The sequence below is a fragment of the Hyla sarda genome, chromosome 3, assembly GCF_029499605.1.
Source record: "Hyla sarda isolate aHylSar1 chromosome 3, aHylSar1.hap1, whole genome shotgun sequence".
Classification (NCBI taxonomy): domain Eukaryota; kingdom Metazoa; phylum Chordata; class Amphibia; order Anura; family Hylidae; genus Hyla; species Hyla sarda.
Window position 1 is genome coordinate 171,958,749 of NC_079191.1, and position 17,992 is coordinate 171,976,740.

At 40.5% G+C, this 17,992-nt stretch overlaps 1 protein-coding gene across 1 annotated transcript in view; it reads left to right on the forward strand.

The window, feature by feature from the left end:
- MUC4 (mucin 4, cell surface associated) overlaps nucleotides 1-17,992 on the forward strand; it is a 65,610-nt gene that overhangs the window by 31,190 nt on the left and 16,428 nt on the right. Inside the window, exons 21-24 of the mRNA XM_056565502.1 lie at nucleotides 1,780-1,902; nucleotides 5,327-5,449; nucleotides 9,333-9,455; nucleotides 17,606-17,779. Of these exons, the coding sequence (XP_056421477.1) occupies nucleotides 1,780-1,902; nucleotides 5,327-5,449; nucleotides 9,333-9,455; nucleotides 17,606-17,779 (543 nt within the window). The remainder of the gene's footprint in view (nucleotides 1-1,779; nucleotides 1,903-5,326; nucleotides 5,450-9,332; nucleotides 9,456-17,605; nucleotides 17,780-17,992) is intronic.

The following is a 17,992-nucleotide window of genomic DNA, read 5'->3' on the forward strand; positions in this document are numbered from 1 at the left end:
GGAAAGGTTCCTGGGCATGCTCTGTGACATTTGCAAATGTCATTTAACAAGAAAGAGGAGGCTGAGCTGTGAACATCATGTATTGTATTCTCTGTCTACTGGTGTCACCAGTCACTGTAATGCTGAAAAAATCACTTTCTGACAGCCTCCTTATCATCATAGACAAAACTGAAGGTCTCAGCTTAGTATCAGGTTTAGTGGTGAAAACAAAAACTGTAAGATTCAACCCTTTCCCAACCTATGATGTACATGTATGTCAGATGAGGGGAATATGGCATGGGCCCACGAGTCGGGTCCGCATCCTAAGTGGCAGATGCCTGCTGCAAGTAATGACGGGCATCGGAAATCTCTCCTATGTCCATCATTATTTGTGATCACAGCATTTAAACACTAAATGGCAACTATCCTTTTTGTCTAGTGGTCCCATCAACCCCCCCCCCTCCCCTGCACAATGTAATCTAGTAATCTTGGGGTTACAATGGGTTGCTGGGGAAGCCTTGGGCCTTGCTAGTCCCTTGGTGTCTCCCTGGATTTTGTGATCGCTGAAGGCTTCCTTAGGCAGCCCTTAGCAATTGAGTGCATATTACAAGGGTTAAAGTAATACAATAGCATTACAATGATCTATGTAAGCCATCTCTACTGATGGGCTATGATAGGCCTCTATGGGGGCAAAGCAATGTGTAAAAAAAAAGTAAAACATTTTTTAAAAAGATTAAAAAAGAAAACCCACTAATAAAAAAAATCAATCACATTCTCCCCTTTTTCCATTTTTCAAATAAAACGCCACATGCATAATAGTCCAAAATATTTACATTCTACATTCACAATCCTCCATGACGGTCAGAAGGTAAATGCCAAAAAAATTCCATATTCCATCATTGCTGGCTTTTGATTAGCTAATATCTGCAGCTAATACCGGTCATCAATGGCCAGCATCAGAAATCACTCCAACAGCAGATCCAACCAATACCCAAACTAAACAATAGTAACCACTGCATCTAGGAAGTAATCAGACAGGTTCTGTTAGGGTTTCAATTGTCAGTCTTGCGGATTCATTATCATGTCAGTCAGGGGCCCTCTAAAGGCCTTTATTGCTGCTATGCTAAATCTCCTAGTACAACCTGTAACAGGCAGACTGTACACGGATATTGCAGATATGAGTTATGTATTGCAGTGTCCTGCACAAGGGATTAAAGCATAGCTTGGATAAGTCCTTTAAGGGGATTAAAATGATATCAGGGAGTTAACTCTTTAATTCAATGCATAGCTACAACTAAGCAGTGCCATGAATGGGCATACAGACATATAGAGAAACATGCAATTATATATATTTATTCTCATAATGCAATCTGCTGTAACACAGTAGGAAGTCACAACCTGTACTTGTACTGATGAATTCATAGGTAAGAATATAAACTGAGATTATATTACTCCTTGGTATGATAGTGATATTGCCCTATGGTATTATATCTGAGTGAGAGTAACTGGTGGATAACCTATTAATAGGACTATTCTATTCAATCGTTCATTCAGGGCCTATATTTTTATGTATATACAAGAAAAACCTGGAGCCAGAGCAATAAGAGATAAAGGGAGACCTGCTGTAGTCTATCATTGGTCTGTTGTACCAACTCAAAGAAAGTAATTTTGTTTGAGATGTTAAATATGTTGATGTGTAAGGTTCCATATGAAAAGCTTTATTAAGTGGCTGAAAAAACTGGTGGTACAATCTGATGGATATCTTAGAATACTTTAGAATATACATTTTATATTATTAAGGGAATGGATCACATTGTGAAGATATAAATGAATGCACAACCAACAGCAACAACTGTTCACCCAATGCAACCTGCACTAACGCTATTGGAAATTACACTTGTAACTGTAAGGAAGGATTCGCAGGTAAGCAAATAAATTCATATTATATTAAAGGGAATTTTTGTAATGTTTGGTGCCGGATACTGAAACTGCTTTGAAAATGCTCTTTTTTCCTAATCTGTTTTCTTATTTTAACTTGTTATTTTGTGTACGTTATTTTGGGTCAGCCATTTTGCCTAAGCAGTTTTTAACAGCCTTTAGGTATGATTTACAGCATGCCCCATGGAGCCAGGCAACAATAGACTAAAGCTGTGAACATCATGAATTGTCTTTTATTTCTACTGGTGTTGTAATAAATATATAATGTGATATAAATAATAACATGGGATATTTGAAAAAAAAAGTTTACCAAAATTACTTAAAATACGGTATATGTTAAAGATAAAATCTTAAAGGGGTAGTCCACCCCTAGACATCTTATCCCCTATCCAAGGATAGGAGATAAGATGTCTGATCGTGGGGGTCCCACTGCTGAAGACCCCCGCAATCTCTTCTGCAGCCGCCGTGTTATCAGCTGTACGTAGCTAAGTTTGTTCCGTGGCTGATGACTCACGATACAGGGTCGGCGGTTCGTGACATCCCGACCACGCCCCTTTGTGACATCATGCCCCGCCCCTTAACACAACTCTATGGGAGGGGCATGGCCACCATCATGCCATAGACTTGCATTAAGGGGTGTGGCATCATGAGGGGCAGAGCCATGATGTCACAAACCCCTTGCCCCTGTATCGTGAGTCATCAGCCACGAAGCAAACTTAGCTCTGTACAGCTGATGACTGGGGGGGCTGCAGACGAGATTGTGGGGGTCCCACTTGCGATAGACTTGCATTAAGGGGGCGGTGTGTGATGTCACAAGGGGGCGGGGCCGTGATGTCACATACCGCTGACCCCTGTATTGTGAGTCATCAGCCACGGAGCAAACTTAGCTCCGTACAGCTAATGACTCGGGGGGCAGCAGGAGAGATCGTGGGGGTCTCCAACAGCGGGACCCCCACGATCAGACATCTTATCCCCTATACTTGGATATGGGATAAGATGTCTAGGGGCGGAGTACCTCTTTAACCAATAGGTCATCTTCTGATGACACATGGCAATTTCCTTAACTCCTGGGTATGTTTTTTTTTTTTTTTTTTTTGAATCTCTAGTCTATTTGTTCCTCACTGATCTTAGGGATGTTCTAGTGTTTATAGCTTAGTTTGTATAAATGATTAAAAATGCTTCAGCAGCACAATGTGAAGGATACAGCCATCAATTTATAACCCCTCCCAACATCTAATAAATACAGTAGACATGCTTTATGGTTGAGTAGCGAGTATGGAGTGAACTTGTTAGCCTTGCCTGCTCCATACCCGGCAGTTTTCAGCTGGTATCTGCAGCTAATACCCGCCATCAGTGACGAGGGTCAGAAATCACTCTAAAAGCAGTCATCTAACCAATGCCCAAACCAAACAATAGTAATTACTGCATCTAGGAAGTAATCAGACAGGTGCTGGTCCTGTTAGGGTTCCATTAGACACCTTCTCAACAGTTTTGCAGAGTGCTGATTGATTGTATTGGTAGCCAGGGGCCCTATAAAAGCCTCTATTGCTGTTATGGTAAATCTTTTAGTACAGCTGGAAACAGGCAGACTGTACAAGGATATTGCAGATATGATAGTTATGTATTGCAGTGTTCTGCACAATTGATTGAAACAGAGCTTGGATAAGTCCTCTAAGGGGATTAAAATGTTAGAATGCAGTTCACTCTTTTCAATACATGGCTACAACTAACCAATGACATGGATGGGAGGATAAAAAAAAGAAAGATAGAGACATAATATTATATATTTATTCATATCTCCTAATGTAAACTGCCATAACATAATAGATTCATAGCTAAGCGAAAATATTACTTCTTTGTATGATAGTGATATTATTCTGTTCTACTAAGTCTCAGCGATAACAATTTTTAACTTGGACTATTTTCAACTGTTCAGTCAGGGCCTATATTTTTAGGTAAAAACAAAGAAAACATGGAGCCAGCACAATAAATGATAAGTAGATTTGAAATGCTTGGTCAATTGTACCTACTGAGTGAAAGGCATTTTGTTTAACCCCTTAAGGACGCAGGGTTTTTCCGTTTTTGCATTTTCATTTTTTCCTCATCACCTTCTAAAAATCATACCGCTTTCAATTTTGCATATTCCATATAATAAAATTCCATATTATGGCTTATTTTTTGCGTCACCAATTCTATTTTGCAGTGACATTAGTCATTTTACCCAAAAATCCACGGCGAAACTGAAAAAAATTCATTGTGCGACAAAATTGAAGAAAAAATTTCATTTTGTAACTTTTGGGGGCTTCGGTTTCTACGCAGTGCATTTTTCGGTAAAAATAACACCTTATGTTTGTTTGGTAGGTCCATACGATTAAAATTATACCCTACTTATATAGGTTGGATATTGTCGTACTTCGGAAAAAAATCATAACTATATGCATGAAAATGTATATATAAAAAATTCTCATTTTATAACCCCTATAACTTTTTGATTTTTTCGCGTACGGGTCGGTATGGGGACTCATTTTTTGCGCCGTGATCTGAAGTTTTTATCGATGCCATTTTTGTATTGATCGGACATTTTGATCGCTTTTTAATCATTTTTTTCATGATATAAAAAGTGACCAAAAATACACTATTTTGGACTTTGGAATTTTTTTGCGCGCACGCCATTGACCGTGCGATTTAATTAACAATATATTTTTATAGTTCGGACATTTTCACAGGCGGCGATACCACATATGTTTTTTAATGGGAAAAGGGGGGTGATTCAAACTTTTATTAGGGAAGGGGTTAAATGACCTTTGTTAACTTTTTTTTTCACTTTTTTTTTTGCAGTGCTATAGCTCCCATAGGGAGCTATAGCACTTTACACACTGATCTCTTATGCTGATCCCTGCAAAGCCATAGCTTTGCACAGATCAGCGAGATAGGGGCTTGATTGCTCAAGCCTGTAGCTCAGGCTTGGAGCAATCAATCGACGATCAGACGCCGCGGAGAGAGGTAAGGAGACCTCCACCTGTGTCCCAGCTGATCAGAACATCGCGATTTTATTGCGATGTCCCGATCAGCCCGACTGAGCTGCCGGGAAGCGTTTACTTTAGTTTTCAGACGCGGCGGTCAACTTTGATCGCCGCGTCTGAAGGGTTAACAGCGCACGGCACAACAATCGGTGCCGCACTCTGTTAGCCCAGGGTCCCGGCTATGAATAGCAGCTGGGTCCGAGCCGGTGTGATGCTGGGTCATGGTGTAACCCCGTTTTTAACACCGATACCGGGCGTAGGGCGTACAGGTACGCCCTACCTCCTTAAGAGATTAAGATGTTTAATATGTTAAGTATAAGTATCTGCAAAAACTGGGGGTACAATCTGGTGAATATCTTTTAGAATATTTATTTTATATTATTTAGGGAATGGATCACATTGTGAAGATGTTAATGAATGCACGACCAACAGCAGTATCTGTACACCCAATGCAACCTGCACTAACACTATTGGAAGTTACACTTGTAAATGTAAGGAAGGATTCACAGGTAAGAAAATGAAATCATATTATATAAAAGGGAATTTGTCACACACACACACACATATATATATATATATATATATATATATATATATATATATATATATATTTATAATTGGTGTCAGATTCTGAAAAATGTTTTTTTTTTAAATTGTGACTTATAATAGGCCTTTAGAGGGGGTAAAAATGTGTAAAAAATAAAGTAAAAAAAATGTTTATAAATACATAAAACAAATCCACCCCCTGATAAAATGTAAAGCACCCCTCTTTTTCCATTTTATAAAAACAGCACTAAAAAAATGAATATACAAATTTGGTATCGCTGCATCATAATTGTCTGAACTATTAAATTATTACATTCCTGAATCTGCAATACAGTCAGCGACGTAAACGCTAAAAAGTTCCAAATGCCAAAACTACAGATTTTTGGTCACATCTCGTCACAGAAAAAATTGACTAAAAAGTGATTAAAAAGCTAGACAACTATACAAACATGTTAATGAAACATACAGCTCATGCCACAAAAACATAAATCCTAACACAGCTCTGTAGCTGGAAAATCCAAAAAGTTATAGTCACAACATTGCAATAAACAGAGTTTCTTTTTTCTTTTTCAAGTTTCCAATATTCTTGACCATAAACCATTTAAACTGCAAAAAAAATTAAAATAAATAAATAAATTTAAAAAAATGTTGCCCCACAAAATTGCACAATTCCATTTTTTTTTCCAATTTTGCCCTACATTAACTTTTTTTTTTTTTTTACTTTGAGATGCATTATATGATAAAAAAAAAGTGTGCTATACAAGGTATGCAGATTGGGGACATGCACTTTAAATGCTCTGCCTTTGCAGTTACTGAGTAACTTTAATAAATATTATAAAAATATTTTGGCCATGAGCATCTCTCTTGACCCAGACCTGGTTCAGAGATTTCTTGTGCTTGGACTCAAGTAATCCGATATTAGTGGTCTAATCAAAGGAGCTGGGAATGTAAACTATTGGCACTGCGAATTGGCAATCCTCGTTCATACTCTGTCACAGGACATCAAACTCTGAGGCACTGCTGGAATCAAGTTACAAATTTCTCTCCCGATAGTATAGGGTTCCTTTTCTTCTTCATAAATTTTATCCTGCAGTATCTGATTTGTGCTGGAGGCTTAATCAGACCACAGGGACACTCTGGTGGCTATACACTGGAAGTCTACATACCCTCCGACAGTCCCAGACTAGCTTAATGAAGTGTTGCATATCCAGAGTCTGCAGGAATGTCTCCACTCCTCAATTCCTACATTATGGCTTCCCCGCTCATGCAGGGACCTCATGATTTGGGACTCGTGATGCATTATATGAAAAAAAAGTTTGCCATCTGCCTTTGCCTGACTATACATGCGGAGCAGATTGGGGACCTGCACTTTAAATGCTCTGCCTTTGCAGTTGCCCATAGCAACCAATCAGATAGCTTCTCTCATTTTTGACAAGGCCTCTGAAAAATGAAAGAAGCAATCTGATTGGTTGCTATGGGCATCTCAGCAACTCAGTTTTAATAAATCTCCCCCATGGTGCTGAATCTCAGTCAATCTTTGCTACAAGCAAGGAGACTGTCAACCACTGCACAAATCTGTGGTCAACACACCCCTACATGCATCTCTATGGAAGAGCGGGAGATACACGAGAGCTAAGATACATGGAGGGGGCGTGTCGACCACAGCCGCTCCTAACAATAATAGAGCCAGTGTTCTGAACACAAATGTTCAGAACACCGGGGCGCCAGGCAGGAGATTGTGGGGGGTCTTAGCGGTTGACTCACCTGCAATCAAGACACCTATTCCCTATCCTGTGAAAAGGTGATAAGATGCTATGTACCAGAATTCTCTTTTAAATGTACATCCTGACATTTTAGCTTTATTTTTTAATTATTTCAGCCATTTGTTTTTCCACTGATCTGAGGGATATAGCTTAGTTATGTGTGAATGACTAAGAAAAGCTTTAGCTGCATGATGTATAGCATTAATGTAAAGGATGCATCCATAATTTTTTAACCCCCTCCCAATTAGTGTTGGGCGTGAATATTCGCATTTCAAATTTTTATTGTGAATATCGCAAATTCGCGAATATTGCGAATATATTTGCTATATATTCGAAATTGAGAATATTAGTTTTTCCGCGTATTCCTTCTTTTCACTTTTGGGCCAATTAGAATGATGCAAATACACTTGTCAGAGGTTATCAACAACATCCCTAGAAACCAATAGTAAAGTTGCCCACCCCCTCACGGTTTTCTTCCTCGAATACGCACATATGCAAATATTTACATATGCAAATATTCGCATATGCAAATATAACGAATACGCGAAATTTGCAAATATAGGATGAATATTCATCTATATATTCACGAAATATCGCAAATTCGAATATGGCCAATGCCGCTCATCACTACTCCCAATATTTGATATTTACTGAAGGCATGCTATATTGTTGAGTAGCGAGTATGAAGTGGACTCGGTAGCTGAGCCGGCTCTAAACCCAGTTGTGTTTAGATGGTATCTGCAGCTAATATCTATTATCAGTGACCAGCATCAGAAATCACTCCAACAGCAATCATCTAACCACTGCCCAAACTAAACAATAGTAACCACTGCATCTAGGCAGTTATCAGGTGCCAGTCTTGTTAGGGTTTTGCAAAGTGCTGATTGATTATAATGGCAGCCAGGGCCCTCTGATGGCCATTATTACTGCTATGCTAAATCTCCTAGTACAGCCTGTAACAGACAGACTGTACAAGGATATTGCAGATATGATAGTTATGTATTGCAGTGTCCGGCACAAGGGATTGGAGCAAAGTCCTTTAACAGGATTAAAATGATAGCATGCAGTTTACTCTTTAATTCAATGCATGGCTACAGCTAAACAGTGGTATGGATGGATAGACAGACAGACATACAATTATAAATATTTATTTTAATATGCCATATTTATTCTCCATATGCAAACTGCGGTAACATAGTAGGAATTCACAAGTGTACTTATAATAGATTCATAGGTAAGAATATAAACTGAGACTATATTACTTCTTGGTGTGATAGTGATATTGCCCTATGGTATTATATCTCAGTGAGAGTAACTAGTGGATAACCTGTAAATAGGACTATTAAATCTATTCAATAGTTTAGTCAGGGTCTATATTTTTATGTATATAAAAGGAAAACATGGAGCCAGAGCAAAAAGCGATAAAGGGAGACCTGATCTAATAGATTTGAAACTCGTGGTCTTTTGTGCCAATTTCAAAGTATGGAACTTTGTCATGAGATTTTACCATACATAACGTGTGGCATCGCATTATATGTGGTAAAAACTTTTTACCGAAATGGATGGTAAGGATATGAAGTTAGAAAATGTCTCCTCCTAGTTCTGTATATAGTCCCCGAGGCAGAAATCTTTACTCACCTAGTCCTGTTCCTGCAGCTGTCGACACCATCAGCAATATTGACAGCCCGGGCATGTCCCGCATCATTGCTTTGCTCCATCTGCTTAGGGAGCAGATCGGTGAAGAGGGCTGTCAATCATACTAATGGGACGTGAATGCAGCACAAAAGCGGGACTAAGAGAGTATAGCTCCACACTCATGGGACTACTTAAGGGGCCGGCGGAGGACACTTATTAACTTCACATCCTCACCATCCCTGCTGGTTGGAACATCTCCCTTGGATTGTGAGGAAGAAGATTTCACCATATGTAACACCACACATAATATATGGTAAAAACTCATGACAGATTGCCTTTAATATGTTGATGGGTAAGGTTCCAAATAAAAAGCTGTACAAGTGTCTGCAAAAACTGGGGGTACAGTCTGGTGGATATCTTATATATATATATATTTTATATCATTTAGGGAATGGATCACATTGTGAAGATTTTGATGAATGCATGACCAACAGCAACAACTGTTCACCCAATGCAACCTGCACTAACACTATTGGAAATTACACCTGTAAATGTAATGAAGGATTCGCAGGTAAGAAAAGGAATTCATATAAAAGGGAATGGGTCACCCACATTTTTTTTAAATAATTGGTGCCAGATACTGAAATATGCTTTAAATCTGTTTCTGTTTTCTGATTGTATCCGGGCACTGATTACAAACGGGGTGCCGCGTGCATGATCCCGGGCGTCCCCAGCTACGGGACTCCTGTGATCAGGCATCTTATCCCCTATCCTTTGGATAGGGGATAAGATGTTTAAGCACTGGAGTACCCTTTAATAGTATTCGGAGTTTTAACACCACCAGGTCCAAGGGCGTACAGTTACCTGTACGCCGTCTGCGTTTCTGTTTACCGCCAGTAACTGGGCGATGAATGGAACGAGACGCTTGCCGAAATCGTTCAGCAGGCATCCCGTGCCAACGCCTGCGATCGCCACAAATCTTCCGCGATTCTGGGTCATATGGGTCTCCAGTGACCCAGAAAATAAAGACAGCCCAGATCCCCCTGAAGGGATAGGAGTGAGGTGGCAGGGGTGCCACCCCTCCTATCCCTTCTGACCGACCAATAGCAGATCGGGGGGCTGGGGGGGATGGGTTAAAGTGCAGTTTGCTGTCTGGGCATGCTGGGATCGTTTTGCAACATCTGGAGGGCCACAGTTTGGCGGTAGTCTCTAAACCAAAATTACAACTCCCAGCATGCATGAACAGCAAACGGCTGTCTCGGCATGCTGGGAGTTGTAGTTGCGTGCCTCCAGCTGTTGCAAAACTACAACTCCCAGCATGTCCTTTGGCAATTAGTACATGCTGAGAGTTGTAGTTTTGCAACAGCTGGAGGCACACTGGTAGGAAAATACTGAGTTAGCTAACAGAACCTAACTCAAGGTTCTCCAACTACAAATTTTTGCCGCAGCTCAAACTCCTAGCGGGAATCTCATCATAACCCCTGCCTGTGCGAATGTACCCTAAAAACACTACACTACACTTACACAAAATAAAGGGTAAAACACTACATATACACTACACTCTTACACTGCCCCCTCCCCTTCCACCTTAATAAAAATGAAAAACGTCTCTTACAGCAGGGTTTCCAAATTGGAGCCTCCAGCTGTTGCAAAACAACAACTCTCAGCATTGCCGGACAGCTACTGACTGTCCAGGCATGCTGGGAGTTTAGCAACAGCTGGATGCACCTTGTTTGGGAATCACTGGCGTAGCATATTTTTGGTAGTGGAAGCAATTGTAATGCTTGCATCTGGGTACCCCCTATGAAAATCCCTAATCTAGGCCTGCATGGCGCTCTCTCAGCCGTGTCATATTTCAAGGAAACAGTTTAGGGCCACATATGGGGTATTTTTGTACTTAGGAGAAATTGGGTTACAAATTTTGGGGGCTTTTTCTCCTTTTACCCCGTAAGAAAAGGAAAATTTGGGGTCTACACCAGCCTGTTAGTGTAAAAATATATAATTTTTTACACTAACATGCTGGCGTTGCCCCATACTTTTCATTTTTTGACAAGAGGTAAAAGGAAAAAAAAGACCCCCAAATTTGTAACACAATTTCTCCTGAGTACGGAAATACCCCATATGTGGGCGTAAAATTCTCTGCGGTTGCACAACAGGGCTCAGGAGTGAGAGCACACCATGTACATTTGAGGCCTAAATTGGTGATTTGCAGCGGGGTGGCTGATTTTACAGCTGTTCAGACACAAATGCAAAAAAATAAATGCCCACATGTGAGCCAATTTTGGAAACTACACTCCTCGCGGAACGTAACAAGGGGTATAGTGAGTCTTACCACCCCACAGGTGTGTTATTTAACACCCCTCAGGTGTGTAATTTTCATTAAAGTTGGATGTGAAAATGAAAAATATAATTATTTTTCACCAAAATGCTAGTGTTACCCTAAATTTTTAATTTTTACAAGGGAAAATAGGAAAAAAGACCCCCAAAATTTGTAACCCCATGGAAATACCCCATAAGTGGATGTAAACTGCTCTGCGGGTGAACGACAATGCTCAGAAGAGAAGGAGCTCCATTGGGCTTTTGGAGAGAGAATTTGTCCGGAATTAAAGGTCATGTGTGTTTACAAAGTCTCCATGGTGCCACAACAGTGGACCCCCATGTGACCCCATTTTTTCAAAACTACACCCCTCACAGAATGTACTATGGGGTGCAGTGAGCATTTGCACCCCACAGGTGTCTGAAAAATGTATTCAACAATTGTCCGTGAAAATTAAAAATTTAACTTTTTCATTTGCACAGCCCACTGTTCCAAAGATCTGTCAAATGCTAGTGGGGTGTAAATGCTCACTGCACCACTTATTAGATTTTGTAGGGGTGTAGTTTCCAAAATGAGGTCACATGTGGGGGTGTCCACTGTTCTGGCACCATGGGGGCTTTGTAAATGCAGATGGCCCCCAACTTCCATTCCTAACAAATTCTCTCTTCAAAAGCCCAATGGCGCTCATTTTCTTCTGAGCATTGTAGTTCGCCTGCAGAGCCCTTAACATCCACATATGGAGTTACAAATTTTGGGGGGCTTTTTCTCCTATTACCCCTTGCGAAAACGAAAAATTTTTGGGTAACACCAGCATTTTAGTGAAAAAAAAATCACATTTTTCATTTTCACGTCCAACTTTAGTGAAAATTCTTCAAATACCTGTGGGGTGTTGAGGCTCACTGTACCCCTTGTTACATTCCTAGAGGGATGTAGTTCCCAAAATAGTATGTCATGTGTTTGTTTGTTTTTAAGCTTTTTCTTGCTGTTCTGGCACCATAGGGGCTTCCTACATGCGACATGCTGCCCCAAAAACCAGTATTTTAGTGAAAACAATTTTTTTTTTATTTACACATGCAAATTTAACTAAAAGTCTTCAATTGCCAGTAGGGTGTTAAGGCTCACTGTACCCCTTGTTACATTCCTTGAGGGGTGTAGTTTCCAAAATAGTATGCCATGGGTATGGGTATTTTTCTTTTTTTTATGCTGTTCTGGCACCATAGGGGCTTCCTAAATGCGACATGCCCCCCAAAAACCATTTCAGCTAAATTCGCTCTCCAAAATCCCATTGTCGCCCCTTCTCATCTGAGCCCTCTAGTGCGCTCGCAGAACACTTTACATCAACATATGAGGTATTTCCTTACTCAAGAGAAATTGGGTTACTAATTTTGGTGGGATTCTTCTTCTTTTACCCCCTGTAAAAATGAAAAAAATAAAATAAAATAAAAATGGGTCTACAAGAACATGTTAGTGTAAAAAATGGAGATTTAGCATTTTCTCCTCAACATTGCTGCTATTCCTGTGAAACACCTTAAGGGTTAACAAACTTTCTGAATGTCATTTTTAATACTTTGTGGGGTGCAGTTTTCATAATGGGGTCCATTATGGGGTATTTCTAACATAAAGACCCTCAAATTCACTTCAAAACTAAACTGGTCCCTGAAAAATTCAGATTTTGAAATTTTCGTGAAAAATTTGAAAATTGCTCCTAAACTTTGAAGCCCTCTAATGTCGTCAAAAAGAAAAACCATGTCAACTTTATGATGCAAACATAAAGTAGACATATTGTATATGTGAATCAATATATAATTTATATGGCATGTCCATTTTCCATACAAGCAGAGAGCGTCAAAGTTAGAAAAATGCTAAATTTTCAAAAACATATCTCGGAATCAAATTCATAATTTTAAGCGTCCCAGAGTTATTAATGCTTAAATTGACAGTGGCCAGAATTGCAGAAATGCTCTGGTCCTTAAGGTGAAAATGGGCTTGGTCTTTAAAGGGGTACTCCGCCCCTAGACATCTTATCCCCTATCCTTTGGATAAGATGTCAGATAACCGCGGTGCCGCTGCTGGGGAGCCCCGGGATCCCTGCTGCGGCACTGCGCTATCATTACAGCACAGAGCGAGTTCGCTCTGTGCGTAATGACGGGCGATACAGGGGACGGAGCCGCGTGACGTCATGGCTCCGCCCCTCGTGACATCACGGCCCGTCCCCTTAATGCAAGTCTATGGCAGGGGGCGTGGAGACCGCAGCGCCCCCTCCCATAGACTTGTATTGAAAGGGGCGGGCCGTGATGTCACGAGGGGCGGAGCCGTGACATAACGATGCTCCGGCCCCTGTATTGCGCGTCATTACGTGCAGAGCGAACTCGCTCTGTGCTGTAATGATAGCACAGTGCCATAGCGGGGATCCCGGGGATCCCCAGCAGCGGCACCGCGGCGAATTGACATCTTATCCCCTATCCTTTGGATTGGGGATAAGATGTCTAGGGGCAGAATACCCCTTTAAGGGGTTAAATCATGCCTCATGGACATAGGAAACAATAGACTGGAGCTGCCCCATTGACATGAATGGAATTGGTTTCTGGGCCTACTCTGTGGCAGGTAAGGGGAGGCTGAGCTTTGAACATTTTTATTGTCTTCTCTTTCTACTTGTGTAACAGACCACTTTCTAGCAGCATCCTCCTTATCATCACATACAGAAGTAACATCTTAGTTGTAGGCTTAGTGGTGAAAACAATATCAGGATTTTTTTAAAATACAGATAAATTACAAAAAAACTTTACCAAAAATCCTTTAAAAATCTGTTCAACATAAAGCCTTGATTTAAACTATATGCGGTGGAGAGGAAGAAAAAAACCCTTTCAAAGGGCGCTGCTGTTTTCCTGGATAGGAGGTCATACTATGACCTCCTATCCAGGACAACAGCAGCGCCCTTTGAAAGAGTTTTTTTCTTCCTCGCCACTGCATATTTCTCCAGGACTGGCTAGTCCTGTCCTGTACCCTGGGCCTAGCAGCTGCATCTGGTGGACTATCATCTATACCACTAACCCCACTGTGGGTCTACATGCGAGTTTTTTGCTCTCTCAAGGTGAGCATCCATTACCTACTCTCCTACTAACCCCCCTCACCTGTCATCAACAGTATCACACTAGGCGCCTTCCCGCCGGTCTACCCTCTTTTGCTTTTTTCTGATTTAAACTATAGGTCATTTTCTGATGACACATTCCCTTTTACTCCATGTTATGGTAGTGGTATTGCCACATTGTACTGAATCTCAGTGAAAATAATTAAAGACAATCTGCAGCCTCCTCCATGCGTCTACGTGTGAAGAGTTACTACTTAACTCTTATGTCTAGTTAAATGTTACTGCAGGCATGTTATAGTGTTAGGTATAGAGTATGAAGTAGACTTGGTAGCTGAGCCTGCTCTATACCCATCAGTGTCCAGTAGGTGTCTGCAGCTGACACCCGCCATCAGTGACCAGCATCAGAAATCACTCCATCAGTAGTCATCTACCTAATGCCCAAACCAAGCAAAAGTAACCACTGCATCTAGGAAGTAATCAGACTGGTGCTGGTCCTGTTAGTGCTTCAACTGACAGCCCCTCAACAATTTTGCATCGATTGATTATAATGGCAGTAAGGGGCCCTCTGAAGACCTATATGGCCATAAACAGGCTTGTAGTACAAGGATATTACAGTTATGTATTACAGTGTCCTGCACAAGCAAATTTTTCCTTTTATTACAAAAAACTAAGCTGCAATAAACAGTATCTCCCATAAGTGAGGACACCCCTCACATTTTTGTAAATATTTTATTCTATGTGACAACACTGAAGAAATGACGCTCTGCTACAATGTAAAGTAGTGAGTGCAAAGCCTGTATAACAGTGTTTAATGGTATGTCCCCTCAATATAACTCAACACACCGCCATTTATGTCTAAACCTTGGCAACAAAAGTGAGTACACCTCTAAATGGAAATTTTTTAATGTATGTTTTAAAGGGGTTCTTTGGTGGAAATTTTTTTTTTTAAATCAACTGGTTCTAGAAAGTTTTTACAGATTTGTTAATTACTAAAGGGGTACTCTGCCCCTAGACATCTCGTCCCCTATCCATAAGGGACCTCTGCAATCTCTCCTGCAGCACTTCCTGTCATCTGGTGCACAGAGCAAATTTCGCTCCGTGCCTGATAACTGGCAATGCAAGAGCCGGAGACTCGTGACATCACGAACCTGCCCCATCATGACATCGTGCCCCGCCCCCTCAATGCAAGTCTATGGTAGGGACAGAGTACCCCTTTAACCCCTTAACGACCACGGACATGAATGTACGTCCAGGTTTGGCGGTACTTCGCACACCAGGACGTACATTTACATCCCGTGTATGACTGCGAGCATCGGAGCGGCGCTCACGTCATATGCGGCAGGTTCTGGCTGCTATCAGCCGGTAATGGCCGACATCTGCAATCGCGCAGATGTCCGCCATTAACCCCTCAGATGCCGTGATGTGTACAGATCTGCGGCAAGGCGCATGATAGAATAGATGATCAGTTCGCCCGCAGCGCTGCCGCGGCGATCCGATCATCTGTAATGGCGGACGGAGGTATCTCCTGGCGTCTCCTGCTCTGGTCTGAGATCGAGCAGACCAAAGCAGGAGATAGCCGATAATACTGATCAGTGCTATGTCCTATGCATAGCACTCAGCAGTATTAGCAATCAAATGATTGCTATAGATAGTCCCCTATGAGGACATAAAAAGCATAAAAAAAGTTGAAAAATTTAAAAATAAAAAGTAAAAATCCCATCCCCCAATAAATATGAAAAATTTCAGTTTTTCTCATTTTACCAACAAAAAGCGTAATTAAAAAAAATAAATAAACATATTTGGTATTGCCGCATGAGTAAATGTCTAACCTATCAAAATATAATGTTAATGATCCCGTACGGTGAACAGCGTAAACGTAAAAAATTTAAAGAAGTCCAAAAATGCTGCTTTTTTGTTACATTTTATTTTAAAAAAATTATAAAAAATTATATAAAAGTTTTATATATGCAAATGTGGTATCGATAAACAGTACAGATGACGGTGCAAAAAATGAGCCCTCATACTGCCCTATATACGGAAAAATGAAAAAGTTATAGGTGGTCAATATAGGGCAATTTTAGATTACTGATTTTGTACAAAAAGTTTTAGATTTTTTTTTAAGTGGTACAAAAATATAAAAGTATCTAGCCATGGGTATCATTTTAATCATATTGACCCACAGAATAAAGAACACATGTTACTGTAAATTGTACAGTGTGAAAACGAACCCCTGCCAAAATGTGCAAAATTTTGGTTTTCATTTAAATGTCCTCCCTAAAAAAATTTGTTTTGGGGTTCGCCGGACATTTTATGGTAAAATGAGAGGTTTGATTACAAAGTACAATTGGTCACGCAAAAAACAAGCCCTTATATGGGTCTGTAGATGGAAATATAAAAGAGTTATGGATTTTAGAAGGCGAGGAGGAAAAAACGAAAACGCAAAAATAAAATTGGCCTGGTCCTTAAGGGGAAAATGGGCTTGGTCATTAAGGGGTTAAGGGATTAAAGCACAACTGCCATCAAATCGGGGCCATACAACCTACACACAACCTCTGTACTGTGTGCAGTTTGTGCATTAGACAGTGTTATTACCTTCTGTCTGCCGTCCTTTATAACCCCAAAAAACTGTTTTGATGGAAGCCGCACACAGTCGGATAGGCGTGGCTGGGGTTTGCAATGCCCCGCCGTCGCCACGCCTATCCCCTGCATGTTAGTGCTGGGACCACTGTGTGATTCACACACAGATCCCAACACATGTGCCCCTTCGCTTATCCCCTGTGCGCACCGTTTATTTTATTTTTTTTTATTTTTTTTTTATTTGTAAAATTTAGGGGAGAAACTCTAGAATACACCAAAACCAAAAAGTTTACTAAGAAAGTACTTGGATTAATATGTAACTTTTATTATGTTTTCCAATAAAAACTCCCAAATCAGAAGTGTAAATACTTCACACCATGTACAATGTCTGGGCCCCTGCAGTATATCCGAGACAGTGTTCACAATATGGCAAAGTTTAAAGATCTGTAGATCTTGTCTAGTTCTTCAGCTATTATTCCAGCTCTTTTCTACTTATCTAGCTCTGCATCACTTTTTTCTTTCTTTCTTTTTTTTTTTGGTGTTTTTTCCACCATACCTCTGAGTCCTTGTTTTATGGGCACAAGGGGTTCGGTGGTATAGATAGGTCCAGCATATCTAGTTATTTCATAGTCATGTAAATCCGGCACTAGCATTTTACTTTGAAGTTTACTAGAAATATAAACTTTCATGTCTACAGTACATATGCCTGCAACTGATCTATTCCTATTGATATCTGCAGGTAATGGCATATACTGCTCCTGCACCAAACAGTGTGAAACAGGTTATTGTAGAAATGGTGGAACATGTCAAACAGTTGGTCTACAGTGCACCCCTCAGTGCACCTGCCCTTCAGCATTTTCTGGTGAAATTTGTACAGATCCAGTGGACTCCTTCATGCCAACCCTAGATCCAAGTAAGCTTCCCTTCTGAGATTGAAAGTAGACTTCTATTTTATAAACTATTCTTTTTTATTAAAAAAATGAAATCAAAGCAATGGTTCTGCTATTTTGAGCTGATATATAAAAGGCCTCTAGTGTATACTAAGGACGATATACTTGACTATTCACATTAAAGGCTGCCGTGTCTGTTACTTTTACTACATCTGCAAAGGTGATTACATATCTGT